This window comes from Achroia grisella, unplaced genomic scaffold (genome assembly GCF_030625045.1).
Source record: "Achroia grisella isolate CSIRO2021 unplaced genomic scaffold, CSIRO_AGI_Agris_v1 utg900, whole genome shotgun sequence".
Taxonomy (NCBI): domain Eukaryota; kingdom Metazoa; phylum Arthropoda; class Insecta; order Lepidoptera; family Pyralidae; genus Achroia; species Achroia grisella.
In genome coordinates, this window is record NW_026713059.1 from 6,315,506 (window position 1) to 6,340,159 (window position 24,654).

Below are 24,654 nucleotides of genomic sequence, written 5' to 3' on the forward strand. Positions count from 1 at the left end.
ACTTGCATACACTTGCATATGTCAAAAGCATAGAACATCGTCATTAGCATACGTCAAAACCATCGAACGTCATTAATGTCAAATGACAAAATATTCAATCAAATAGAAATACTAACCACAGACTACATACAAAATACATCATAGCAGAGTACATTTCTATACAGATTCTACACTTTCTATATTCTTGTTGGGGTTGCCAACTTTTTTTACCTCATTTTTATATGAGGTAAAAACTTTTTAAAGTATTCTGTTGAGTGGCTCTCCATTCTTATAGATGGTTATATTGATGACGACTAAGGAATGTGCATTAAAACCCATACATATATAAGAGACGTAAGAACTCAATACAATACTTTGTTACTGGAATTGAAGCTATATGTATGTGGAAGTAAACAGTTCTGTCTTCTTATAAAACGTAAGAGATCCATCGATGGTCGATAGCACAGAACTCTAATATCCTATATCATGTGAGCTGTAGCATGGTGCAGCTGACAGTTTATCTAATTTAAAAGTTGCCGCGATTTACAATTTATGGCTTAGTATGTCAGCTGTACCACAATCGTAAAATACCTATATAATAAAATTATTAATATCTGTATTAACTTAAATGTAGCAATTGTTAAATGTAAAATTAGTAACTATCACCCGCACCATGCTACAGTGCACACTGGGTAGCAGATGATGAAGATAGTCAATCGATACCCACACTAAACAAACGATTTTAGTACCTACCTTGTCAGTTTGTATTAGTTGAGTATCAAATCCCAACTAATATTATGAGAAAGTGTGTCTGCCTGTCTGTTTATTACCTGTTTACGATTAAATAATTGATTCGACTTAAAGATCTTTTATCTTAAAAAGCAAACTAAGTGCGAGTAACAGTCAGTTCTTTATTTACCTCAATATACTATAAGGACAGTAATTATAAATAACGTATTGAACTATTACTACCAATTGTTTGATATTCATGATACATACTCTGCTTAATCTTGGGATAATGTGATAGATATATATATCTAGTCTATCGAATATTTGTACAAGTATATAGGTAGGTAATGTAAATATTCATAGTAAATTATGCAAATCGTGTTAACTTTGAATACAGTTAAATTGAACTTGGCAGCTCATTGAACTGAACATACAGATTACTCAGGTACATAAGTATTCTAAGCGATTGTAGGATAACATCACGGAAAGTCATGCAAGCAAATATTAAAAAAGCAAAAGTGTGCCTGTCTGTCTATTTGATACCTTTTCACGGCTAAACTGCTGAATATCTATATTAATAATTCCGTCAAGGGGTACGGTAGACTCGAACGAAACCTTATGTGTAACGAAACCTTATGTGGAACGAAACCTTATGTGTAAAGTTGCATTGTGTAAATTGCAGATTGCAATTCATAACTTTTGTTTTTATAGCTATTGGTATATTACTTTTATGTAATATGCCAATAGCTATAAAATGTTGTAATATGCAAATATACAACAAACAGTAATATGCAAGAATACAACAAACATGGAACAAATATTGGAATATTTGTTCCATGTTTGTTGTATTCTTCTTTCTATTTCTAGTGTGTTGTTGTTTCTGTCAAAACTTATTCTTTTTCCGAGGTATACATATTTTTTCTACATATTCCAGTGGCTCTCCATTAATTATAATGGGTATTTTAAAGCTGTTTGTCATTACCTTAGTTTTAGTGAGGTTCATTTCCAGTCCCACCTTAATACTAGCTCTATGTAAAGATTCTATCATGAACTGCATCTGGCAACCCGACTCTGAAAGCAATACCAGGTCATCTGCAAACCTAAGGTGGCTTAAATATGTTCCTTTAATATATAATCCTGACTTATTCCAATCTGTCTTACCTATAGTGGATTCTAGGATGGCTGTGAATAATTTTGGAGAGGGGATCCCCTCCCGCCTCGGCCTAGGGTTTCGAGTTTAATTCTTTCTGTATTGTTGTCGTATATACATACTTTTGATAGCATTTATATACACTTCTTCAACTCCTTGTTGGTTTAAGCTTTCCCATATAGATACTTGTGTGTGTTACCGAATCAAATGCTTTTTGGTAATCAATAAAAGTGATATATAGAGATCCATCTTTTTCTTGATATTTTTCCATTATTAAGTCGATTGTGTGAATATGGTCAACTATGGAAAAACCCTTTCTAAAGCCTGCCTGTTCTACCGGCTGTTTTGCTTCTATCGTAGCGCTTATTCTTTTATTTAAGATAGCAGAGAAAAGTTTGTAAAGACTGGGTAGCAAGCTAATTGGCCTATAATTGCCAATATCCTTTGGGTCACCTTTCTTGTAAATTAGTATGATGTTTGCATCAGACCATTGGGATGGCGTTTCAGCTTTTTGAAGAATCAAATTAAACAATTCACTTAATGGTGCTGCTAATATCGTGTTCGCAAATTTTAGTGCTTAATTTGGTATGTTGTCGGCTCCAAAGCTTTTTTCTAGTTTTAAACTCTTTATTGCATTCATAATTTCATTTTCATTTATCAGTTTAATATTGTTACAGTAGTTGCTTTCGATTTTTTTCTTTAATATTTTAGTTGTTTGCTTGCTATCACTGTATAAATTTGTATAGAATTCTGTTGCGATTTTGACAATATCACTTCGTTTACATAAATCTTTTCCTAGGCTTCTTAATCCTTCTATCCATGATTTATTTGTTTTAAGTTCCTTGTAAGCCTTTTTTGAACCTCCGCTAGATTGTAGGTGTCTCTCTATTGTGCCTTGCCTATATTTTGCATAATCTCTCCTTATATATCTATTAACTAGCTTGTATAAAGCTGAAAGATCATTTTTCATAGAGCGTGTTTTGTTTTGTGAATAACAAAACATAAAAAAATATTTATTTCGAGTCGACAACATATATGTATCTGCAAAATTCGGATTATGGAGTATTTCGTTAAATTCTAATAACACTGACAAACTAACTGCAGTCGCCATCTTTTCATGTCATTAGCTAACAACCAATCAACACAACGCGTGCGTTCGCGCCAAAGATCCATCACAAAGAACTGTGACATATGACATGTGTGTTGTGTTTCGCGAAAATATAGTTTTTGACAATTTTTTATGACAAAAGAGTATACAGTTATGTGTTTTTTCTTTAAATTGGCCAATTGCGAGACAAATTTGACAATATTTTTTATTCATTTGTTTCACGGCTTTTTAGCCCAACTTAAAATTTTACAATATAAATTACAAAAATTAAAGTCAATGTCCAATGTCAAATAATAATAAATGTCAAATGTTGTTTCTCTGTTCTGATGAACTTATTAAAAAAAACTTAATAACAATCACAATTTCTTCACATTTTATTATTACACACATAATGCCAGGTATTTGCATTTTTTAAATGAGGTTGTGGCACTATTGGAAATTAATGTTATTTACCCATTTTTATAGAAATAATGTGTGGATCTTTATTTAAAAAGCATTAACACCAAATTAATAAAGTATAGGTAGGTATTAATAAATATATGGTTGTTGTATCAAAATAGATTTTGTTATTTTTCACTAAAATAAAGACTAACTGCATTTTTTATAAAACAAATGACCTTTTCATAGTGTCATATATTATTTAACTGATTGTAAGAAAAAAATGTTGGTTTGTAGATTAATACTGTAAAAATTACTATTTGTACGGAAACGACAAAAATATATATTTATTCTGTATAATACTACGACAGTAGTGGAAACATTAGTATATGTACGTAAATTATACAATTCTGTTATGGGACGTTTCCATAACAGACTTAGATATTAAACTTCAAGACTAATTTGTTAGAATAAAAGTTTCCGATTAAACAAATCGGTATGGCTACCCCACTACAGGTGGTAACTTTTTTTTTTGTTCTGTTTAACCTTAATCGGAAAGGTAAAGGGAACTGCGCCCATAGAGCCGAGGTGGTAACATTATTTGAAAATTTGACATTTAAACCTGTCAATTTAGTCTCCCGGATTAAAAAACAAACTATAACCAAGTATGGCACTTACAAATTGATTACTAAGCTACTTGGTGTCCCTGTAGCCCCAAGCCCCGCATGTTTATGGGGGCTCGACCCCAGAGCGGGAGCGTAGCAAATGGCTAACGCTGGACGAGAGGGAAGGTTGAAAGGAAGAGGAAATGGACAGGAAAAAGAGGAAGAAGGGGAAAAGGACGGTGGTGGACCACGTCGTCGTACTGAACGTCGTCTCGACAAATCCCGGAGAGTCGCGCGAACTAAATAAAAAAAAAATGTAAATGACGAAAAAGAATGGGAAAGATGTTTGGATAAAGCAATTGGTTTTAAATATCTGGCAAAATAGATAGTGCTTAAAACAAAGAGGTTAACAGATAATAAACCTTAAAAGTTATATGTTTTGTTAATTTATTTTAAATATTGATTTAAAATAAAAATTAAATGTATAAATACTTTTACACTTATTATTTACTATAGTATTTATTAAACACATTGAACGAAGCTTTACGTATCTATGCCTTGCTTACTTAATATTCTTTAAGTACCGATGACTACAGAAATATCTACCCGAGCGAAGCCGGGTTTTCATCTAGTATCTTAATAAAGTGTCATGTTAAGATTAATTGTATCACTCGAACGGACACAGGCAAATCTTTTATCTCTATAAAGCAAATGAAGTAGCGGAGAAAAGTAATGTCTCTATTTAAAAAATAAACACAAGTAAGACTATTTACAATATTCTGAAATGGACAGTAAAGAAATGAGGTTTTGTACAATGCAACATTGCATTATACTATGTCTGTAATAGAAGAGAGACAAAAATTTAACGTTGATGTAAGAATGTAATTGCTTAAAACAAAACAATTGCAGTACCTAATAGTGTCTAAATATATTAAAAATTGTGCCTAACTGTAAGAAATTTCAGTGTAAGAATGTGGAAACTGTTTATACCTAGTCATTTAAAGTTTGATGTTTCATCCACTATCCATACTGAATCCTCTATCCTTCAAGTATCAATATTATATGACTACATCTAACAATATCAGCAGTAGAATCAGGTTACCTACTTCTACTTCGTTTCTTATGTCTTCCTTAACATGATGTAATTAAATATATGATAATAGAGTCGGTATATTATTGTCATATATTTAATGACTTTAGACAATTATGTAATACATGAAAGGTATTATACTATTTTTTTTACTTTTAAATATAATAAGCATTACAAATACGAAATTAAGTTTGGTAATTATCAGAGTTATTTTTTTTACAATAAATAAGGCTTAGCTTTTACTATAATTGAGACTTAGGTGCGCTACCCTCAAGGTTTGGACGCATGCTATTCCTACTCTATAAATATATACATATATATATATATAAAGAGAATATTTATATATTCTGCGTCAACGCCGCCGCGCCGCGCCGTGGCGACCGTGAGGGAGAGAATTCTTCCAGGTTCCACCGCCTCAGCTCACCGTGGGGCATGCACCGGAATGCATATCTAAATTTCATTATTAAACTGTCCAATAATAATCCAAAATAGCAACTTTTTCCCTAACTTAGATAAAAAAATAGGCACACAGAGTTATTATAGATACTCAATGCTGACTAAGTACATAGGTACCTACAAAATTCTTCAAAATTCGTACAATATTTATGATTTAAGACAGTTACCTAAGTGTATATGAAATATTTACTTTTACGTGACAGACAAGAAGGTATACATAACCCGGTTCTTCAATTCAAAACACATTTATTTATAATCTTTCCTGTACTTACACATTGGGCATGATCTAATTTATATAAATATATATCTGGTGCGGAGAGCTCTTGGTTCAGATATTATTGACTTATCTACCTGTATTGTATACATATATATGTCTACCATTCAATATGTGTAATTACTGTTTATAACAAGTGATTATACAAGTATATAGTATAGGTATACGAAGTAGTAAAGCTATTACTTTGTATACCTATATACTCGTAAGGTTATATGGTGTATGTGTATATAATAAAAGTAATCAATAAAGGTATATGTTATACATACCTACTGATGGTAAGTGGTTACCATTAGCTTGGCTTGGCAGAAAATGCACTGATATGACGTTACCATGTGACGCCCTTAGGACATCTTATGCATTCCTATTTTGAAGGACTGTAGATGTTATATCTCGGTACTACAGTGTACCCGCTAATTGTATTGCCATATGTTAACATAAAACCGAAACACAGCTTATAAGCAGTTAAGCATCTAAAACAGGCGAAACAAAGGTAGCCACCCTGACAACTTTGTACAAAGTCTATATATGGATAGGTTGTGTTCAAATATACATTTAATAAAAATGTAACTGATAGCTTTACTTACTTTTATTAAAATATTTTATTTAATAGAACCAGAACAATGATTGTTCCAATTCTTGTCTGTCTGTGCCTTATTATTTTGTCCTCGTTAATGTCAAAAATTTGCTTAACCGTTTTAAGCTCACCACGATGTATTTATTTTATTCCAATTTGTTTACAAACAAAACAGTTACTCTGATATTATATACAATAATATACATATACGTCCTTATCTTAGATATGTCGAAGCATGTTATTTATACTATTAAACACGGGCATAATCAGAATAGGCCACTAGTCATTTATAAAATATATATACCTACTAGAGTATGCCCGTTAACTTTATACATCGTGTTCTGCAGTCAGTCAGTCAGTAATACGGATACAGTGCGTGAGTGCGGTGAGCGCACGCAATCTCCTCTCTTTTTACCATACTTCTGAACTTCTATTTCACATTACTACATCTTTTGGTATTAAAGTATTTGAGAATATAGTTAGTAACTACTATAAGACATAGTATTGACATGTACGAGCTGCCGTTATAGGTAAGTGTACGTGTACGTGTATCTTCGTAATATTAATATTGTATAGAACATTATTTACATTTAATAACATTTTTTCCCCAAAAATATTAATGTTAAAAATATTTTATATTTTCAACACAAAATATGCTACAATATAATGAACCGTTTCGACTAAAACTTAGTAACAAAATTGCTGGACATAAACTAAAAACGAAAAAATACCTACTTTTAAATTCGCTTGAAAATTTTATTTATTATATAAAGTTACATACTAAGATTTGTTGTATTAATTATTTTACTTTTTTTATTTTTTTCGATAAGTAATGTTTCCTTTAGTGACTCCTAGTAATTAATCAATCACAATAGTATATATAATATAAAGTAATCTATTCACATAAAGAAATTAGTAAAGGAAATTAGGGGACACATATTGTACGAGAAAAATGTAAATTACGTACCCAAATTAATATCTACATAGAATATATTTATTCACAAAGAATAGACCTTAAACAACAAACAGGGAAATTAAATAAGATTTTGATATGATGCATTTTATACTGTTTTGAAATTTCAGATGCCCGGTAAAAAAAATCTATTTTTAATCTTTCATTTCATGTAGGAAACGTGTGCCGCTATCCGCCCTGTGGGCCGAAGTCTATTTGACATTCCAATTTCATTATCAGTTCCTTATTCCAGTATATCACTACAGAAGACATTAAATTAAATTAAACAAGCACAGCTGGCAAGTAAAGTTATAATAATATTAATCGACTTCGCCCAAGTTCAGCAGTACCATTTATCGATAGACATAAATACCCTAATAGTTCATAAAATTTTGAAACTTATTCTAATAAGATAAAATAAATATTATTGTCATACTGTGCACAATAGTTATTTTAAAAATTAAAATACATGTAGATTTTACAACACATCTACCTATATACGTATGCCCACCTATCTTCCTATTATTCAATACATGATGAGAACCTATTCTAATTAATCGATTGATTTTGCCTTTTAGTAGGGCAATTAATTTGTTGACTCTTTTTAATTACCGTAAAAGGTATTGTGATCCAATTCAATTTGTACCTGTCATTACCTCTGGAATTCTTTATTCAATGCGCAATAATAAAATTTTTAATGACAACATATTTTATTCATGTTGCCTGTAATAGCGAATTGTGCGAATTAAGAAAAATAGAAAAGATAAATAACACAGAGGAAGGAAAACTAGAGTCGTCAACAAGTTTGATTTTAACTAAAATCAACAAATAAAATTATGTACTTACCTACTTATTGACTTTTTGTTGCAATAATAAATACAATATAAAGAAATAAATGCCCATGGTTCACATCATTCATTTATTCATCGTTATACGGCCTGATACCTTGATATCAACTTGTCTGTCGATCTTCAGAATATTTTCGAAAATTAGCAAGTAAATCAGACTAATAACTGCGCAAATATTAAGGTACAAAAACTAAAACTAGAAATAGGTGAAATTGTGAAGTAAAGCTTCAGAAATTATAATTAATATGTTACTTTCTTTTTCAATCTTCCACGAAAATATTACAATAAATTGAAAACATGACATTTAGGTATTTACGATAGCTCCTGTTAACGTCGTAAATACCGTCGTACATACATATGTATTGGCAGATATATTAGATTTGAACTAAATAAAACGTATTAAAGAAAAGATATCTCTACAATATATTCGTACCTTGTTGTATAGTTTATTTTTTGAATAGATTATGCGTATAGATATTAGGTATGTGGCATGATATCATCTTATATATTCATTGATTACTAGGTTTATTAACATAATTTCATTTACCTACTACTTATTTGTAGTTGTAATTAAAAAGTACTTAATAAAAGATGCATACATATCTGTCCGAAACAAACGCTTGTTCCTCTTTATTACATGTATATTGATTCCCGAAGCTATCAGATATCTTTTAATTTCATATGATATGGGTACTAGCTCATCAGCGTGACTTCGTTTACATGATATTTTCCCCGTTTTTATTACAGCTCTACTCATATTAGCCGTAGCGTAATGCTAGTGATGTTATGTACCTTCCTCGATAAATGGGTCATTCAAGACTAAATGAATTTTCAAAATCAGTTCCATAGATCCAAAGATTACCCCTTACAACTTCACAAACTCACAAACATTAGCTTTACGACTATTTAGTCTAAGAGTGCCGCTATGGGATCAAACCTCGGCTTTGGTTATCGTAATTTCATTAAATTCCCGTTGGAATTGGACGGATGATCAACCGGAGAGACACATGGGTAGTGTGGAGTTCTTAGCCACCAAAATATTTATAGTGGTCATTCCATGGTCCTGCCTCCTTGCCATAATGTCGAGCACGTATGTATACAGATTACCTAAACCCCGGAAAAGATTGGTTGAATCAGCAGTTTCTGACACTCCATTTTTACAATAATACTTAGTACCAAATCCAAACGAAATATTTAAATGAAAACCGTTTCAATATTTGGATACTTAGGAGCCGCTAAGCAATTTCCTTAGATATGAAATATTACTTCATACGTCCATGTATCTACAATTTATTCTTTTATCTCATGTTAAGAAAATTTGTAGATATACAAGACACGTGGTAACAATGAGCTCCACAACCTCGCCCAAGGCCTCTCTCGCCAAACTAGTCCTTTACCCGAAGCCGAAACCTTTCAAAGTGATGGTGCTGGGACAATCTGGAGTTGGTAAATCCGGTAAGAATAATATAAGTGTATAATTATATAATCTAATTAGCCTCATAATTGTGATAAATTTTGATCACTAAATATATATATACAAAAAATCGTGCCAATTCTTTGGTATAACCACAGATAATATAATATTACATAGTATAACTGTATCAAAAATGTTTGCTTAATAACCCCTAAAGAACCAGAATTTCTATATTCTGGTACTATGCTTCGTTTTCATCAATCAAGTAAAATCACATTAAATTTTATTTGTATAATGATAGCCTATAGTACCTTATTTATGACACTTTTATTACATGCAGTAGACTAGTAATAAACCGATTCTTTACTACTTATAATAAAACATGGTTTTATTATGAGGTGTGACCAAATCAGCAAAATATATAATAGTTATACAAAGTAGCTATGCCTATTTCATACATTCTGTTTTATTAGATTTACGCCAATAGTTTAAATACATGATTTCAAATTTAAAAAGGATCAATTGTGGAAATGTTTATCTCTATACTTGGAGGAGTTATCTCTATACTCTCTATAATGGAGAGCTCATTAAAAAATATTTAAAAAAGAATTCATTAAGTAGCTGTAATATTCTAATATCATATCAATTAATTAATTTTGTAAACTTTTATTTAAAAAACATTGATATAGTATGAATACAAAACCTCATTGGCCAACTAAGCAGGTATATTTTACTTTTTATTTATGTAATGATTCGAAATTCGAAATTTTAATAAATATTAATTCCAAAAGTTTGATACCATATCATGGCGTATTAAAAATTCATTTTATTTTGTAAATTACTTAATATAAAACACTAGTGGATTAAAGGAAGTGGTATTATTTTTTGTATACGTTAATCAAACATTATGACAATTTATGTTCCCGATTAAAGTTTAATTCAGTTCTAAAATTTTGCGCGATTTTTAGAAAGATTTATCATTTTAAAGAATAGAATAGAAAATCATTTATGCTCTTTAGAATAGGCGGTATGGCATATTATATTATATGTGATTATAGTTATTTTTTTAATCTGCTGCTCATTCGGAAAGTTGTCACATCACAAGAAGGACGAGCAAGAAACTTGCGTGTTTCTTTTTGTGGATGATAATGGAATGGTGCTCCCGCCTGCGCTAACGGTTTACGCTGGCGGGGCACCAGTGGAGGATGATAAGATGAGCATGAGGTCAGGTCAGTTAGCCTATAGTGATAAATTCACCAGGAATTTAACACGATGGTTTCCAGGGGGAACCGTGTGGAGGTCGGTCTAATAACTTGCGTGTTCTTTTCAATAATCCTTATAACTTTACATTTTTAAGTTGAAATTTATAAAAACTTTCTACCAACGAGCACTACTTTATTAGGGTCAAAATATTACACAATAAGATTAAATCATTCTAAGTGATTAGAGCAGACCAGTCGCTACAAGCAGCAATCGTTCACGAGTATGATAAATGCGCCAGCCTTCACTGCGCTCAATCATATTTTAGGGAACCTAATGAACAGCCATACGGCACGTCTAGACATTTAAGTGAGCATGATTACACAAGACACTGGACCACGTCGTAGCTACTTTTATTACGTGATAATTATAGTATTCCCACATTACATAAGAATATATGTGGCAAACAATACAAAAACCGCTACGCAATAAAATAAAAAAAAAACCAGGAATAAATAAAACTTACAACGTTGTCCGCAAATAACTTATATTAGAACAAGTGAGAAGAGCAATCGTATAACTTTATCTACGTATAACTATTTAGTACAGTATAAGTTTATTTTTCTAAATTAAGAGAATATTTCTAAAATAAAAGTAGCCGAAGTTACTTATTACATCAGCTACCTGCCAAAAAAAGTCCCGTCAAAATCAGTCCAGCCTTTTCAGAGATTAGTCGGAACAAACATACTGACAAAAATTGTAAAAAATGTTATTTTCGTGTGTGTACCGTATTTATATGCATATATAAATACGATAAAATCGATTATTTCAATGTTACAAACAGACACTCTAATTTTATTTAGATCACATTTGTTATACATATCTTTTATAATATTTTTTTTTCTGCAGCTTTGGTAGTGAGGTTCATAACAAGACGTTTCATCGGAGACTATGATCCCAATTTAGAAAAAACTTACTCATTTCACACTGTAATAGACAACGAGATGGTTTATTTCGAGATATTAGATTCTGCCGGAGATTCTAATGTAAGTATGTTTGTATTTCTTTTTATAAATAAGTACGAATTATACATATAACTATCGAAGCAGCACAGTTGAGGTTGCAGAGTGTTTCATTCAAGGACAATAAAATTTTATTAGCGCAATAATGGTACCTAATGAGTTTAACTACATGTCAACCGAATTAAAAAAGGAGAGCCTCGCTCTTTTCCTTACTAGGCGTAAAAGGGCCATTATCTTCTTGGAATAGTTATTCTTACCTATATTCGCAATTGCCGGTTATTTTAGTATAAGTCACATTGTGCAAACCTTTTTGATTATTAAATAAGCTTTCAAAGTGACACATCTAACTTTCGACCAAAAGTTAGGAACTTTTCATCAGTGCGCTTCATTTGATTGGGTCGCAACGGACTTCTTATTCAATCTGATCGGTATTATTTGAATTTCGAATATAATTTAGAAGTACAAGACTTATTGAACTTAGTTCGTGCTTAAGATTCACAAAATAATGAAGAATTCGATTCATAAAAGTATTACGAGAACATGAGCATGTTGTCGTAATACATTCTATCTTCATGACAAATTTCAGTTCTATTCCTTTCAGCCGTTAAGTCGCATAGGTAATGGTACAGAAAAAACAAACAGATAAATGTACCTATATCATTGTACACAATCTTTATAAATGCAAAGTAATTTAAATTGACATAATTTATTTCTTGCAGCAAAGTGAATACGCTAATTTGGAAAGTAACATTAGATGGGCCGAGGCCTTCATCCTGATGTATTCTGTCACCGACAAATGTTCATTCGACGAATGTCATCGTCTCAAGTTTCTTATAAATTACAATAAACGCAGGCGGCGACTCTCTTCCTCTATGAAAGTAAGTAAAAAATCTTATATACACAGTAGACTGAATCTAACTTCATGGCTCTCCATTATTAAAAGAAAAATAAATAAGCGTAAATTGGGAGTCTGATATTCCAAGGGACGTACCCTTCAAATTCAGTGCAATTATTAATGTAATGTTCATTATCCTTTTCCATTTCGTGATTCTATCTTCCTAATCCGGAATACTAAAACATCTTCCTAATATTTTTTATTTAATTTTATTATTTTTTTTATTGAATGGGTAATGGATAACCTAAGACGGCCGTCGCTCAAATTGAAAGGTATATTAAAAAAGTTAAACGTTAAAATTACAAAGTATATTTCCGTTCTTGTTTTTAAGAACCTTCTGATACATTCTTATTCACTTAAAAGGATCTAATTCTAGAATCAGGGGCACTATCGGAACAATCATGGGGAGCTAATATGGACAGGAGGGAACATAGATCGCTTCCTAGATTGCCTCGTGTGTATCAGGACCCAGAGCCCATTAGTTGTTATTGGGCTCGTCGGCAATCGGATTTACCCCCCCCCCCCTCCCCCCTCCTGTCTGCACCCAAATGGCCTTTGACTACAGAGTTGCCATTTTAAGAAATGTAATCTAAATTAATTTCAGGATAGTCTACCAGAGACGCCTGTGGTGCTTGTAGGTAATAAAGCGGATCAAGTTGGTGATAGAATGGTCTCCACAGAAGAAGGTCAAAGGCGAAGCAAAGAAATCGGCTGTGTTTGTTTTTATGAAATTTCAGTAAGAGAAAGTATTGACCAGGTTAGTAGAATGATTTCGCATAATTATGTTCATATTTAAGATTTCAGATATTGGTGCGGCGGTGGCTATGATCTAGCCTTCTTCGATGGACTATATTGTTGTATAGGAAACTGGCTGGTCGTATATGAATGACTTACCCTACTTCAATGTGCTTGTTCTTCAGTGGGCCCACACGGTTACGGGAATCTCAGGAATTCACTCAGGTTGATTACAACTATTAAGACATGCGTGCGATATGAGTGCGACGTGCGCGCGCGGCGAAAGCTATGACATCACTGATTATTGAATTAGCCGGGAGGGGTGTCAATGCACAAGACAAACCAGGTACGCATCGCGTTTGGCGTAACCATGCCCCCCGCCTTGACATAATGTCAAAGTAAAATTAACAAAAAAATAAAGGAACTACATAATTGAACCTTATTGCGAATGCGACAAATACAAAAAACAAGAAAGAAAAAATACAAAAAATATCAAATGCGGAATTTACTAAATAAGAAAAATGCAAAGGATTTTAACTTAACTTATTAACCTATTATAAATGCGTACTACCTATCTTATAGAATACATATTATTGCAAAGGCAATGGACATATGCGGTGCGTTAGGAGGGATAAGGGTCCACTTAATTCCATTGTTAGCTAATTCCTTATCCCAAACAGATCTACATTCTTGCGATAAAAACAAATAAAGTTCACGTAGGTAGGATCGTGCCCCTATAAAATTAGTACCATGATCCGTATACATGCATTGAATAGGACCGCGGCGAGCGAGAAAACGTTTTAACGCGGCGAGAAAACAAACTGTACTCAATTCACTTGCGAGCTCAATATGAACAGCCCGAGTGGTTAAGCACGTGAATAAGCAAACGTATGCTTTGCGAGTGGTTATACCACGACCGCGATAAGGGGTTACAAAAAACGGACCTGCGAAATCACAGCCACAATGGACAAAGGCTTTAGGAACTTCCTTCACCCTTAGTGCAGGCAGATCACCCATCGGTGGGAATGTAGGACGCGGTTTATTGCGGAAACAAATATTACAATTAGCTACGATCGTGCGAATCATACGTCGAGCGGCGAGAATCCAATATTTAGTACGTAGTATTGACATTAACAATTCTGGGCCTGTATGCAGGTTTTTACGATGAAAGTGTGTTACAATTAATTGAACTATATGATCTCTGCCCGGAAGTAATATAGGGTGTTTATAATCGAAATCTTCATCAGAATGAGTCAGACGACCACCAACTCTTAAGAGATTGTCTGATAAAAATGGATTTAATTTAATTATTGATGCGGTACAAGGTTTTTTATTATTTAACTTGCTAATATCGTTTTTAAAATGAAACCCCTGCACAGCGCGAATAATTATACGTTCGGCGAAATCCAAATCGGAACTGGATATGACGCCGCGTGGAAGAATGTTAGCGAACTTATAAATATAACAAATTACACGAAGTAATTTCATCCATGACGAAAATTTGCGAGCGAGCGAATATAAATAAGGTTCCATAGAATCTTCAATGGTAACCAGTGCGATAGGTTTTAATTCTGGAATGTCCGATGAATCCGCAGCAAGAAATGGCTTAATTGGCCATTGTCCCTTTGGTTTACAAATCCATGGTGGACCATTTAACCAAAGGGGGTGCGTTGCGAGTTGAGCAGGACTCAGTCCCCGAGACAGGCAGTCACTGGGATTGTCCGTGCCCTTAATGTGATAAAAATGCGTTGGTTCCATGTTTTCATGAATTTGCGATACTCGATTCGCAACAAACGTATGCCATTTGTGTGGCGACGAGTGTATCCAATTTAATGCGACCGTAGAATCCGAAAATGCGAATACCGATTCTATGGGGTATCTTGGCGAATAAACTTGATAAATAATTTTGATTAATTTAGAAAGAATTACAGCGGCACACAATTCCAATCGTGCCAAAGCAATTACCTTTAATGGTGCTACCTTTGACTTGGCACATAAAAGTGTAATATTTGAAGTACCATCTGGCAGTTCAATATACGCGTATACACAAGCACCATATGCGCGTTCGGATGCATCAGCAAATCCGAGAATGTTTAATTTGCAATTATCAATAACACCTATATGACGAATAAATTTAATGTTAGAAATGAGTGGTAATTCAGAGTGGAATTGATTCCACGTGCGAACAATTTTTTGCGCGATTGGAAATTTATTTCCTTCATCGGAAGCTAACTGAGCTACAGTACGTAACGCTAAGTACGGGCTGCAACGTAAGCCAAATGCAACTTTATTAAATTCAAAGACTTGGAGCGGTTTATTAGGACTAAATCTATATACAATACGTTGAAAACAACGATCTTGCGGGCGAACTTTTATTCGTAAATACATTTGTCGCACATCAGCTGAGATGGCGACTGCGAACAATCTCATATTCAAGAGAATAATAAATAAATCCTGTTGTAAGGAAGGACCTGTATGTAGAATATCATTAAGCGAAAATCCAGTACTAGACTTCGCGCTTGCGTCTAGTACCGGCCTTATTTTCGTGGACACTTTGTCCTCACGTAAGACTGCGTGATGCGGTATAAAATAACTAGGGCTGTTATTTTCAATTACGTCTACGGGAGAAATATATTGTTTTTCTATATATTCGTGAATTACCTCATCATAAAGGTATTTCAGTTGCGGTTGCGATGCGCATTTACGTTCCAAATGATAAAATCTGCGTTTAGCGATATCGAAAGAGTTCCCTAAAGACTTAGAACTATACTTAAATGGTAAAGCGACTTCGTAGTGACCTGATTCGTTACGAGTGGTCGTTGTGGTATAAAAATCTTCACAGTATTTATCGTCTATACTTGTTATTGGTTTGCGATCTACTTCTTCAATCTCCCAAAATTTGCGAATTAATACTGAAACCTCGCACGAAGTGGTGGAACAGAACGAGAATGAAGAAGACGTAGAAGTTAAGGTGGGAGCTTCACCTAAAATAAGATAACCGAGAACAGTCTCCAACGCGTTTGGAGTACCAGGTGAATTTATAATTTTACCTCCAGACAAAAGGGTCGCGAATAGATTGACACCAATCAAAAGGTCAATTTCTGATGGTGTTCCCCACGTATCATCTGCGAGCGGAATATTAGTTAAGTAACTGAGCGCGCCAACATCAATTTGACATGTTGGTAAGTTACCTGTTATTTTATTCAAAACTAAAGCGCGAATATTATAATATTGCTCATGATTAAATCTCGATCGGAAAGAGAGATCAACTGCACCCTTAACTGGTTCAGTGGCGCCACCTATACCCTTAACGGTGGTATGTGCGTCCGGCTGCATGGTTAAACCCAATTTTAAACAACACTTAGAAGTAATATAATGCTTTTGTGACCCGGGGTCCAATAAGCAGCGAATGACAACATCACTCCCATTACGAGCAGTAGCAAATACCTTGGCAGTAGCAAGTACTTCAGTCACATACGGCTGCTCATGAATGGACGATGAAAGCGTGCATAACGACTCCTTGTCTCCACCAGTGGTGGTTTCAATAGGAACGGGAGTTGGTTCTAATCGTGTCTGTTGTGTGGGTTGTGTGTGCGCAAGCGGAGGCAATTGCGACGAAGAAGATGGTGGTAATTGGCGACCGTGCGTATAAGATGTCTGTGCGTTTTTCGTACCCTGAGATACTTGCGTAGGTGCGGAATTATTATTTTTAAAACAAAGTAACGTATGATGTCTCGGATTGTTACAATTTCGACAGGCGGAAGTTGATTGACAACTGAAAGAGTTATGTTGACTACTTAGACATCTAGTACACATACGGTTAGTTTTAATATAATTAAATCGATCATTAATTGTGAAAGTTGAAAATTGTTTACATTTATATAATTGAGAATGTGAATCACCTTTACATAAGGAACAATAAATGCGTTGCGGAGGATTAGTACCTAAAAATGTACGTGGCGATCGAGCGATCGATCGTTGATGCGACTGTGCACGACCACTGGCGGACGCGGCGGCGGGACCGTCCAACTTGGTGGCGGCAGCGGCGCCGGCGGTGCGGTTACACGTGCGTTGTAATATTTTTACGTGTTGACGTATAAATTTTATAAAATTTTCAAACTGCGGTATGTCATCTTCTCCTCTAATTGATGACTCATACGACTGCGCGGTAGCCTGATCTAATGCCTTTAATCCCATATAAATAAATATAAAATCATCCAGCTTTTCAATTTTAAGTTGCTTTAATGCTGCGATAGTCGACGAGAAAGTATCAATAAATTATTCTAAGTTTATTGCCGAAGGACCGTTAATTGATTTTAAAGAAAATAATTTATCTAAATATGACGTTGCAAGAGAGCGTTTATCTTGATACTTGTCGATTAAAGCTTGCCACAATATAGGATAATTTTCGGCTGCTGGTACTAAGCCAGCACACAGATTTCTAGCCTTTCCTGACAGGTGACTCATAAGATAATGAAAACGTTCTGAGTCCGAAAAGGATTCATTGTCATGAATAACCTGTTTGAATGTTTCGTAAAAGAAAGGAAATTCTAAAATATCACCTGAGAAGACTGGTAACACAATTTGGGGGATCCTTACTGATCCCTGTTTGTTGTCTGGTAAAGCAGACTGACAAGCGGGAGCTGGAGTTCGCGAAGATTGAGGTTGTAACGAGACCGCCATCATCTTTATAGAATAAAACATTTCGTCAAAAGCGGTGAGAGATTGATAATTAACTACATAATCAGGGTTTAGTTCCAAATTAAGGAGAATAATTTCATCGACAATTTTAACATACTCTGTGCGCATTTGATCGATCAGGCTAACTTTTGCAATAAAAACATTACGATGTTTCTCCATTTTAGTTTTCGAAGATAATTCATAAATAGACTGAAGTTGCGAAAAATATTGTGCACGTTTTGCTTCATACATTTTTAATTTTGCGTTTGTGTTAGCCATTATTATTATTTATATATATACTTCTTAAAAAATAACAAAGGAAAACCAATAAATGCGATGTATAAAACTATGTGCGGTAATAACGTACAACTATACCTGTACTACCGTAAAAGTGCGAGCGATAAACAATAATAACGTATAATAGGTATTTAATGTACTAAATACCTACAAGACAGACAGATGTACTTGTAGCGAAAATAAGTACACAAATGCGAGAAATGATGCGCGATATAAACTAGCATACATAAAAAATATATGCTTACTATGCTATAAAACTACTAATTAATAATGCGAAAAATAGGTACAACTATTATCTATATATACCTATATGCGAGAAAAATAAAATAATGCATAAAGCAATATTTTAAATATGCGGTGCGAGAAGTAAATCACAATAACGTTTTAAACACTAAAGCGCGTGACAAATAAATTTATATGTACCTACTCATAAGCGGTAGTATGTAGGTACATAAGTGCGACAATACGGAATGTAGGTATCGACCATACCTCTACAAAAAAAATATGCGAGCGAAACATAAACTATACATAAAGCGAAATCGAAGTGAGTGATGTCATAGAAAATCAGATAATATATCTATAACTATAACTAAAAAGATATAAAATAACTATGTTCACAACTATTATTTTACGCGGGAGTAGTCTAAAGCGTTGTTGTTAGTCACTGTGTCGATACACCACGTATAACTTAATCATAGGTACGTAGGGCACGATCTTTAACCGACATGTATTGTATAAAACAGCTATGCGAACTAAATACCCAAACAATTTACAATAACCAGCGTATTATACGGCGAGTACTGCAAGGAAATAAAATATCTATTACGAACAGAAATAAAATCGCTGCTTATCAATAATTATTCAGATTAAATAGTGTGCTTTCCCTGCTCACTTTCTTGTGTAAAGACTACGGTAATTACAACAATGACTTTCAGCAAATTTCAAGGTCATACACTAAAATACTAACAATCTTAACATTCAAACACTACAATCATCATACATAATATTCGACAGGTAATATTGTTTCGTCAAATAGTATAACGACAACTATAATATTTCTAGAAGCTTCGATCGATCGAACAATATCGATATAATGCGGGTGAATGTGAAATTAAATGAACGAAACAACGCAAACAGATATAACGCGAAATTGAAGAATTGCTGCGAGATATGAACAATTCATAAGCGACATAAATATAAACTTATTTATTAACGAAAATACCAATGTATCGTTTTATTGGTGCAACCGTGGTATGCAATTTGAATAGATCCTATTACATGCGCAATAAGGTTCAATATTACATGCGAGTCATTCACTCGACTTTCACAATAGGAAAAAATTAAAACAAATTTTAAATAAATAAATTGCGATTCCTATTGTGATCCGGCGACGGAAGGCCAATAAATGGTGCGGCGGTGGCTATGATCTAGCCTTCTTCGATGGACTATATTGTTGTATAGGAAACTGGCTGGTCGTATATGAATGACTTACCCTACTTCAATGTGCTTGTTCTTCAGTGGGCCCACACGGTTACGGGAATCTCAGGAATTCACTCAGGTTGATTACAACTATTAAGACATGCGTGCGATATGAGTGCGACGTGCGCGCGCGGCGAAAGCTATGACATCACTGATTATTGAATTAGCCGGGAGGGGTGTCAATGCACAAGACAAACCAGGTACGCATCGCGTTTGGCGTAACCAGATATAGTAACCGAATAAAGTAGGTATTTATTAGGCAGAAAATGGTATCTTCTACTCATATGGTGTGTTTCTTAGTTTGACGCTTTACATACTAGTTAAAATATATGACTTAATTTTACTTGAGATCCCACTGCGTTTTGAAGAGGCTTGAGATCCAATATTCCGTTGCGATATTTCTTATTTAATCTAATTCTATGTTTAAAATTTTATTTTTTATTGAAATTCACTGATACGAATATTATACTTTTACTTATTACTATCTAAACCATATCAATCTACCTAACTCAGACTTTGTCTTCTTATGTTAAAGGATAAAAACTAGACTATGTCCATCCCCGTGTTACAATCTATGTATCTTGACATCTTTTCACATCTTCACATTCATCGACCATTTAGTCGTGAAAAGGTAACAGACAAAACGGCCATACACACTCTCGTTGTTATAGTTAGATATATCAGAATGGATAACAATTTTGATAAAATACCTATTACATATTAACTTTTATATGTCCCACTAGATAAGTAGCAGATAACTACGTAATAAAGATTAACAATAATCTTCCACTATAATCTCTAGTGGAACTGCGTTGAATTGACTACAATATTGCCAAGTACTAAAGTGGTCAATAGAGCTTTTATTATAAATTTAACTACTTAATATTTTTTTATACTAGTTGAAATAGTAAACAAGCTCACGTTGTAACAAGTGTCAACCATTGTCTATAAATATGAATAGCAATATCACTTTATCATGCGACGCTCGGGAGGACTAAAGTGTCAAGGGCGAATTGTAGTAATGAGTAGACTACGGAGGTACTCTACTCACTACTACAATTCGCCCTTTAACCAAAACATAATTAGCTGATATAAATAACTAAGACTGAAGTGATAATAATTAGTAATAGCAGTAATAGGGACTGGCCCCATTCCTAATAGTGTAACCCAACAGATCGAGCTCTACACAATCCGCTCTAGAAACCGTCGCGCTTAATTCAAATAGTGTATTCGCAATGATGAAATAAATGATCTGACTTTATTCACAGTCTATTACTACCAACTTTTCGTTCCCCACTATTTACCCGATAGCGTATATTATTAGTGCAGCACACAAGTGTACTATTACTTGATCATCAAAAAATGTACTCATATCAGACTGCACTCACACACACTTCGTAGTTTATAGATTCTTTAGTTACAAAACATAGTCTAAAAACATAATTTAAAGTTCCCAGGGTTAGGCTGTGAAAAGTAGTTTGCGTGGGTACCTCAATATCACCTACTTCAGCCTCCAAAAGCTTGCTTTGTTTGTAAGCTGTTTTTCGATTATACAATGCAGATTAGGTTAGTGCATTGAAATTGTAGGATGTGAGGCATGACATCTTGGTCCTCCGGAATGGCAACACGGATGCGAGTGGTAACACGGGTACGTTATGACGTCAAGTTAGTGGTGCAATTTACCCTGTAACCGATTGTTACCAATTATCATAAGTAGGTATACCGTAATGTTAGTACTACCACAGTGGTACTACTATGTATTATTATGTTATCTATGGTACTACTGACTTAGTAGTGCTACTCATATAGGTACGTAGGGGATGGTTACGCCTACTATCAGGTGCGCCGTCAGTTTGCCATTCTAGTGATCAAAACAAAGTATAATAAAATAAATTATTAAACACTGCAGGTGTGGGGTGTATTCAGTGATGCGCGTCGGTTTTGGCGCGTAACTAACAAATGGTCCCGGGGTCGAGAGAGTCGCGACGTGGTCGGCCCCGACCGCCAGACACAGGCAGCCTTGGGCCGTGTGCTAGCTCGCACCATCTCTGACACTACTGACACTGCAGTCATTACGACACCAGTCACTCCTTTTTGTTAGTATTTTAATGAATCTATACTGACAGTAAAAGTATTTCTTTCTGATATTCTTTCTAGACAAAAGATTGAGGAGGATGTTTTTTAAATATCCTCCTCCAAATTTTCTTTCTCCTCACAAACTTGAATGGCAACAAATATATGTATTAATTTTGGTTAATATTATTAAAAAAATATACGATAGCATAAAATACATTATAATAGATATAATCATAAAATAATTTGTTTTAATTTCAATGTATAGCTGCAAAATTAAAGTTTTCCTAGTTACAGAGTACCTATAACTTTATTAGATTATATTAGCAATCTGCTCGAATATTGTGATAATTATTCTTTATCTTGTTTTAAAATATAATTACAGGTAATCGCTGGACAGAAGTAGACCTTGAAGAAGAAGAAGAAATCGGTGTGACTAGAAGTGACTCAACATCATCATCCGGTAAATCTGAGGATACGGAGGAGTTTAGAGCGCGGGCCAGCACAGACTCCCGTTTGCCCCCAAGACCGACAAGAACAAGACATCCACATGTTAGTCGACCACTCCCACCGCCCGCTAGGCGAATGAGTATGGCTATGAGAGGAAACAATGGTAGCACCTACTGATTACCTGGAGTGTAAAATACTGGAAATTATTCTTCTATATTTGTTTTTCATACATATCGGCGTTTCCCAATAACACCCATAGGCGATCGTTTGCTTTTTGTAGTCGGAAAGAGCTATTGTTCTTATATTAGTCTTTTATAAGTTTTGGCAAACCACGCAAGCCAGAGGGTTTAGTAATTGTGAATTCTTGGATAACTTTCTTACTTTTACAGGAAATTTATGGCCATTCGATATATTTATATTCATCATTTTGGGATAACTTTTTATCGGAACAATAAATGTCATTTTTGTTATTAACCTCCACATAATGGAAACGATTACCAACCAACTTTGGTATCTAACAACATCAATCGTTCAGTTTTAGCACCGTGAGCACAAGGCCAATCGGGCACCCATCACAATCAGGAGTTTTTATATTATTTATATTTTTCTTATATAAACTCAAATAATAATAGAAATCAATTCAGTAGTTGAAGACTACGACTTCGCCATTACTGAATCGATTTTGATAATTGATAAACATCCTATTTCCTCCTTAATTTAGAATAAAATTGCAATATATTAGATTTATATATTCCAAAAACTAATATTGCAATTAAAAACTATTGGTAAGTACCTACCTTATATAGTATGTATGTATAATAATTTTATTCCTACAAAAATTAATCAAGTGCTTCTTCTCCTTTATATTAGTCTGTTTAATGTTTTAAATAGTGAATTATATCTGATTAATAATATATACCTAGGACATATTTATACGGTTCTAACGTCTGTTTGATGACTGTACTTATTTAAGTTGTTTGTAATTTTATACGTTGGAAGTTATCTATTATATGTAGACAAAATAACAAAAATGAGGATAATATACGATTGAATTGAATATTTATGACTAGCTGTATATTTTTAATATTGTTTTACCCACCTATAAACAAAAGAAATGGATAGTCATAATTATAAGCATAGATTACTATAATGTATAGTTATTTAAGTTGTATAGAATTATACAATACTCTGTTCTCACTCATATTCAGCTTGAAATTATTCTTTGTATTTTGTTAATTACCTATATTTAAATTGAAAAATTGTAAATGTACGTAACTAGTTATATTTGAGGTCAATTAAAACACATAATGAGGAGACACAAAAACAAGGATGATGAACAATTATTTTGTATTTTACTTAATAATAATAATTCCCAAAATAAATAAATATTTTTTATATGTTGACGTTGGCATAGCGCTCTCGCTTGCGTTATTCGCTTTACACATTCATATCAGCTAACTTATGAAGACAAGTTTACTAGAAATTTGATGGAGATATTTAGTAGATATACAGCAAGAAATCAAAATAGTGTTGTTGTTGTTAAGTAACAGTTTACTTAACAACAACAACACTATTTTGAATGTGATGGATTATACTTTATATTTCACATCCAATATCCCGTATAATGTATAGTTATCTACGTACCTACTCCTGTGTATGTCGCATAAATATTACCAGATTTTTACAGTAAACAACATCGTGTAACATACCTAACATACACCATGGACAACATACAAAACACAACTAAGAATCTCCATTGTCTAGCAATCAGTTACACAAAACAAGAAACATTTAATTTTATTTCTTTATACAATTCAGATACTCATGATCAGAGATGGGCAAAATAGTTTTAAAAAGCATTTAAATACAAAATGCAAAATACTATTCTGATTTACTATTTCAAATGGAAAATAGGTGTTTTCAAAATACTTTTTCAAAATAAAATACCTTTTGAGTTTTTGACCAACCCACAAATATTTTTATTTATTTTAGGTATTTAATATGATGAATAGAGATACAATGCCGAGCCGACCAAAAACGTCTAATAACATTGCACCTTATGCATGACATTTCATATGGTCATATTATCCGAATATTGATACGCGTAGTGATTGTACGCGTATCAATACTCGGTCATATTATTAATTAATAATAATAAAACTCACTTAAAATAATGTAAAAAACAAGACTTCGTAAAAGAGAGCCATGGCTCCATTTTGTGAATGCCATTTATTTCGGTTAAACAGCTGATTCAGATGGCGAA

General features: G+C 33.5%; 1 protein-coding gene across 1 annotated transcript; it reads left to right on the forward strand.

Annotated features, from left to right (window-relative positions):
• Positions 1-6,717: 6,717 nt before the first annotated feature.
• On the forward strand, positions 6,718-23,176 carry LOC131853208 (ras-like protein 2). The gene is made up of 7 exons (XM_059204042.1): positions 6,718-6,876; positions 9,471-9,601; positions 11,670-11,806; positions 12,502-12,660; positions 13,282-13,434; positions 21,778-21,964; positions 22,327-23,176. Exons 2-7 carry the CDS (start codon positions 9,493-9,495, stop codon positions 22,566-22,568), a joined length of 987 nt encoding a protein of 328 aa, XP_059060025.1. The 5' UTR covers positions 6,718-6,876; positions 9,471-9,492; the 3' UTR covers positions 22,569-23,176.
• Positions 23,177-24,654: the final 1,478 nt, after the last annotated feature.